This window comes from Aegilops tauschii, chromosome 5 (genome assembly GCF_002575655.3).
Source record: "Aegilops tauschii subsp. strangulata cultivar AL8/78 chromosome 5, Aet v6.0, whole genome shotgun sequence".
Taxonomy (NCBI): domain Eukaryota; kingdom Viridiplantae; phylum Streptophyta; class Magnoliopsida; order Poales; family Poaceae; genus Aegilops; species Aegilops tauschii.
The window spans coordinates 461,957,095-461,963,181 of NC_053039.3; the positions used below are offsets into that span (position 1 = coordinate 461,957,095).

At 44.5% G+C, this 6,087-nt stretch overlaps 1 protein-coding gene across 1 annotated transcript; it reads left to right on the forward strand.

Annotated features, from left to right (window-relative positions):
- Positions 1-612: 612 nt before the first annotated feature.
- On the forward strand, positions 613-5,664 carry LOC109773243 (wall-associated receptor kinase 5-like). The gene is made up of 5 exons (XM_045229158.1): positions 613-1,601; positions 2,379-2,519; positions 2,685-3,566; positions 3,668-3,688; positions 3,921-5,664. Exons 1-5 carry the CDS (start codon positions 626-628, stop codon positions 5,129-5,131), a joined length of 3,231 nt encoding a protein of 1,076 aa, XP_045085093.1. The 5' UTR covers positions 613-625; the 3' UTR covers positions 5,132-5,664.
- Positions 5,665-6,087: the final 423 nt, after the last annotated feature.

The window sequence follows — 6,087 nt, forward strand, 5'->3', positions numbered from 1 at the left end:
CTATTGCAGTCGTTACATTTACTAGCTTGATCCACTAGCAAGTGTTTGATCTACGTATGAGATTGCTCTACCATGCAACATGCATTAGTGCATTCTCAGTGGGTTTTAAATAACATTGCATTTAATTGTGACTGCACCAAATGCTCGGATGTCTTTTGGATTTGTTTTCTGATCAGTTATAGTCGCTGCATCTTGCGCACGCGTGTACACTTGCGAAGGAAGAAACCAAGAAGTAAACAAACAGGCATCTGAGGCATGCATGCATGTGTTCTGCATGCATAGCACCATCAGACTTGAGATAATCCATGCTTTTGGGAAAGCAGCGCGTATGGCAAGGTGTGTACCAAACGCACGATGAGTTTACTAACATAACATCCACATCGTCCCATTGAAAGCAAGGTAGCTAGCTAGCATCTTGTTTGGTACTAGTCGTAGTATATTTTTGTTAGCTCTTGTCACTTTTTCTGGTTTTTGTTTGAGCGAAAGCTCTTGTTAGTTATGAGTGGCATCCATGCATGTGGTAGGTGAGATCGGAACACACTAGCTGCTTTTGCATCAATATAACTGAACTCGGATGAGACCGGCCGGGCAGCACACATGACCATCTCATTCTCGATCGGAGATCATGGCCATCATAGCTCCAGCAGCACTGGTAGTGATAGTAGTTGTGTCGCCGCTCGCCGCCGGTGGAGCAGCACCTCCGTCTCCGGCTATCGGGATGCCAGGCTGTGACACCACCTGCGGCAACATCAGCGTGCCGTACCCGTTCGGCATGGGGCCGGCCAGGTGCTACCACTCGCCGGGGTTCAACCTCACCTGCGACAACACCATAACGCCGCCGCGGCTCCTGCTCGGCGGAGGCGGCATTCTCCAAGTCGAAGGCTTCATCCTTGAGATGTCCATGGTGCTCGTCAGGCGCACCCCCGGCGACATAAGAGTGGACGCCGACGACGGCAGCGGCTCCTTGTTCGCCGCAGGCCTCGGCAACGCCGACGAAGGTGCCTACATCATGCTCCCGGACGTCTGGAACGAGCTCGTCCTGCTGGGATGCAACGTCCGGGCGACTCTGCTGGTCAGCAGCGGCGGCGACAGCGGCAACGGTACCGTCGTCAGCGCCTGCTCCTCCTTGTGCGGGGAAAAAGGCCACGGGCCCTTGAGGGACGTGCCGTCCAGCCTCGAGAGCAGCATGCTGTGCACCGGCGAAGGCTGCTGCCAGGCGCCTATCGTCGCCGTCAAGGCAGCGGCGGTATCAGGGTCCTCCTACTCCGTGCAGATCGAGTGGTTCGGCCGGAACAACCGCAGCGCCGACGAGGAGCGGATGCCCACGCGGGTGTTCGTCGCCAACAAGGGGTGGTTCGAGAACAAGAAGGTCTCCAGGCAGCTCTTGTATCCCAAACGGTCGCCGGCGAAGGATGTCGCCACGGGAGTACCAATTTGGCTGAGCTGGGAGTTCGGCCAGGATCCTTCTCGTAATCATCGTCATAGCAATATCTCTTCTTCTTCCACCGTCAGGTGTGATGATGATCTTACACAAGTCGGCTATACGTGCTACTGCAAACAGGGCTACCAAGGCAATCCCTACATCCCCGACGGATGCCAAGGTTCATTTTTTTTCCCGGCGTTTCATTCTGAATTTACATATTAGACCTACATGCAGTTTTGTTATATTAAATTTACAGTTTGTCTAATTCACATCTAGATGTTTTTTAAAGATGTCACATCTAAGCTCCCACAAATATATAATGCAACAACAAAAAACAAAAAAAAAAGGAAAAAATAGGTCACAAACAGAGTGGACATCAGCTTAGATGTGACATAATTATGTCACATCTAAATGTGTCCTAGACAGACCCTTGAATTTATACCATGGGTTTGTTTGGTGATACTATTTTTTCTCTATGAGAAATACAGTACTAGTGTAGATTTAATGCTCACAACATCTACACACTGAAAGAGAAGGGATGGAAGGTCTGAAATAAATCCATGAAATGTGTCGAGTCTGGAGCACCCCTGTCAAATTTAAGACTTGAGTCTGGGTGGATTGATTTTTTCCACAAGAGGAACCTAACTAACCATCTATGCTATGCTAGATCACATATTTAGTGTTACTAATATGAGATTGCCTGATATAATTGATATGGTTGGGTTCGTATATAAAAGCACTATTCAATAATACCGACTTTATATGAGATATTCCCCACATGTAGTTAGACTAATCATTAATCAACATTAAATATTCAAGAAAGTATGTACATGTCGGAGGTGAGTAATTTTTTTGAGGAACTTTTGATTGATATTCTTTTTAAGAAAGACTAATATGAAATAAGCCTGAAATTGTTCCCTTAATTTTGTTTGCGTTGCAATCGTACAATCTGTAGATATCAATGAGTGTGAGCTGCCAGAAGACTACTGCCCTGGTGGCGTATGCACAAATACGATTGGAAGTTTTGACTGCGGGTGTCCGCCTGGAACCCATGGCAACAATTCCACACCCGGTGGCTGCGTCCCTTTCATCTCTGGTAATTATTTTCTTGGTCAGTCGTGTCATATAGTACAACTAACGACATACTAAGATACTTATTTTTCTTGAGATGGCTTTATTTATATTATTATTTTTAAATTCAGAAGCGCTTCTTATTTCTGTGTAATATGAAATTAGTAATACAACAGCTGCTTGCTTGCAGAAGCTGATAGGTGCAGCCCGTCCTGCGGGGAAGTACATGTGCACTACCCATTCGGCGTCGGTCCATCCCACTGCTACCGGCCAGGCTTCAACCTCACCTGCGACTATCCCGGCAGCGGCAAGCCACCACGATTGCTGCTCGATAGCTACGGTGCCTTCCAAATTCAAGAAATCTCGATCCAGAATTCTACACTGCGTGTTACTAGCTCCGTCGCCACTATCGAAGCTGAAACGATAAATCCTTACTCCTTCCATTTCAATAATTACTTCAGTGAAGGAGGCGACGCACTCTTCTCTCTATCCACCCGCAACGAGCTCGTCCTCTCAGGGTGCAATGTCCAAGCAACATTGTTGGGGCCTGGTGACGACCCGACCATCGTTAGCGGTTGTGCCACATTCTGTTCCGACTCTGATATGAACGCAGGGAGGGTGCCCATTGCAAGCCATGCCAGTGACAAAAAGAGTTGTTACGGCATGGGTTGTTGCCGGGCGCCTATATCTACGTCAATTGATGGCATGCCTGACATGCTGAGCTTCAAATTTGCTGACCCTAATAGCGTCCAGAACAACTCACAACCCCCATATGCATTGATCGCCGAGGAGGGGTGGTTTGACAATCGGCTCATCTCCGACCAGCAGATCCATGCGCATAAAAGCAAGTTGAGGTTTAAGCCTAATGTTCCTATCATTCTTCAGTGGGAGGTGTTGCACCCATCTGGCTTACCCAACGCCAACATGAAGTCACTTCAAAAATGTCCCACGGAGGTAGCCGCCAACATTTGCAAGAGCACGAACAGCCACTGCAAACCAGGGAACAGAGGTTATTCTTGCCGGTGTCGCGAGGGTTACCACGGCAATCCCTATGCCCCCAAGGGATGCAAAGGTTAGCAACGTACATGTACATTGGCCACTTATATGCGCACGTTAATATAATTTATACATTATGTAGTTAACTGAATTTGACTTTTTTTCTTTCTTCTACAGGTGGCCCCGTGACACTGAAAGGTGAGCAACTTAAGACAAGGACGAATACTAGTATTTACTAGTCACATATATATTTCTATTTAATTTACTCAATTTAATCCGGTTCTTCTCACTATTATAACACCATTATTGTGCTGATTTGCGTGTTGTTTGCTTAGCATGTCTAGGCACACGGTGGATATAGTATAGTTACAATAATAATTTCATTATTTTGCATGTGAATAGAGAGATTAAAGATCCATATTCTTTTCAGGTATAAGTGTCATTATAGGAGTTTCTTGCGGGATGGGTCTCGTGATTTTGGTTCTCGCATCACTATTTGTTTCCAAGAAATTGAAACATCGGAGAACCCATATGTTAAAACGAAAGTTCTTTGAGCAAAATCATGGACAACTGTTGGAACAGTTGGTATCTCAAAGAGCTGGTATTGCAGAACAAATGATCATAACCTTGGAAGAGCTAAACAAGGCAACACACAATTTTGATAAAGATCTTGTGGTTGGCGGTGGAGGGCATGGTACTGTTTATAAAGGGATTTTATCGAACCAACATATTGTGGCCATCAAGAAACCAAAGAAGGTGATTCCAAAGGAGATTGATGAGTTTATAAATGAGGTTGCCATCCTATCACAAATCAACCACAAAAATGTCGTAAAACTCTATGGTTGCTGCCTTGAAACCGAAGTCCCCATGTTGGTGTATGAGTTCATATCCAATGGGACTCTTTATGATCATCTTCATGTTGAAGGGCCAATATCATTGTCGTGGAATAATAGGCTGCGGATAGCCACAGAAACGGCCAAGTCGCTCGCCTATCTTCACTCAACTGCGGCAATACCTATCATCCACAGAGATGTCAAGTCTGCTAACATACTTCTGGATGATACTCTCGTAGCAAAGGTAGCCGACTTTGGAGCTTCAAGGTACATTCCGATGGAGAAATCCGGGTTAACAACAAGAGCTCAAGGTACAAGAGGATACTGGGATCCTATGTACTTTTACACTGGACGGCTCACGGAGAAAAGTGATGTTTACAGTTTTGGGGTTGTCCTTGTGGAGCTGCTAACCAGGAAGAAACCATTTTCGTATCTGTCCTCAGATGACGAGAGTCTTATAGTACATTTTGTTACCTTGTTTTTAGAAGGAAATTTGCTCCAGATATTAGATCCACAAGTTATCCAGGAAGGTGGCAAAGAAGTCCAAGAAGTCGCCGCTATTGCAACATCATGTGTGAAATTAAGTGGAGAGGGTCGCCCAACCATGAGGCAAGTGGAGTTGACGCTAGAAGGCCTCCGTGCATCCGAGGAGCATGTTTTAGATAAGGTAGTGGCTAAAAAGGTTTACAATAACAATATCAAGGTAGGCGTTCAATCTAATACATTAGTTAGAAAAGGTAATGAGGGGTCGACCAGACGGTATAGTATGGAAGAAGAGTTCATACTATCTGCAAGTTATCCTTGGTAGTCTGCTTTACAAGGGACATAATTATTCCAACTTAGTGAAATTGTGTTCAAGGAAAAGATTTCTTATGTTGACTCAACAGCTTTGTTTTGATGTATATCCAGTTATCCAATAGTACCTTTGTGAATTTGTGCTCAAATCAAAGACTGCATTTGCAAGATCAGCAGCTTTGTTTTGTTGTATATCCAGTACTGGTGTTGTTGTCCACGAGCGATGAGCCAGTGGTGAAAGGGCATTTGAAAGACCAAAGGACTTAAGTAGTTGTGGGTTCCTCGAAAAAAAAAATGGTTCCGGCCGTAACGGTAAAATAGTTAGTCCCCGTACTACATGCGCATGTGAGCCCATGTTCACTCATTGAGACAACAATCACGACATGATCTCTGTACATACGCTTTCTTCCTTAATTTATAAAATAAATCAAATGCAATCTTTCTTCGCGTGAGAAACTCCAGTACGGAATCTTCTGTTTTTACGACAAAAACTTCCGATCTATTGATCAAACTTAATGGCCGGAAAAAAACACGAGAAGTAACTAAAATTACATCCCTCTCCGAAGACCACCGAGACGACTACAAGAAATGAAGCGAGCCTAAGGCGCGCTGCCGTCATCACCCTTTCTCACGGAATCGGGCAAAGCTCACCGGGTCGCACTGTTACTCCCTCCTTCCCATAATACAGTGGACATTTGTTTTACGAAAGTCAAACTTCACAAGATTTAACCAAGCTTATAGAGAAAATTATCTGTACATACAGTCTCAAATATGTACCATATGAAATATATATCAGTGTGAATGAAATGGCTCTAGTATGGTATTTTAGAAGTTCATAAATTGTTCTATATTTTCGGTCATGTTTTACTAAATTTACTTCCAGAAATATTTTAGTAGACATTATACTCTGGTATCAAGGGAATACATGCACAATGTTTTATCCTGTTAGTTCAATAGAAACATCCTAAA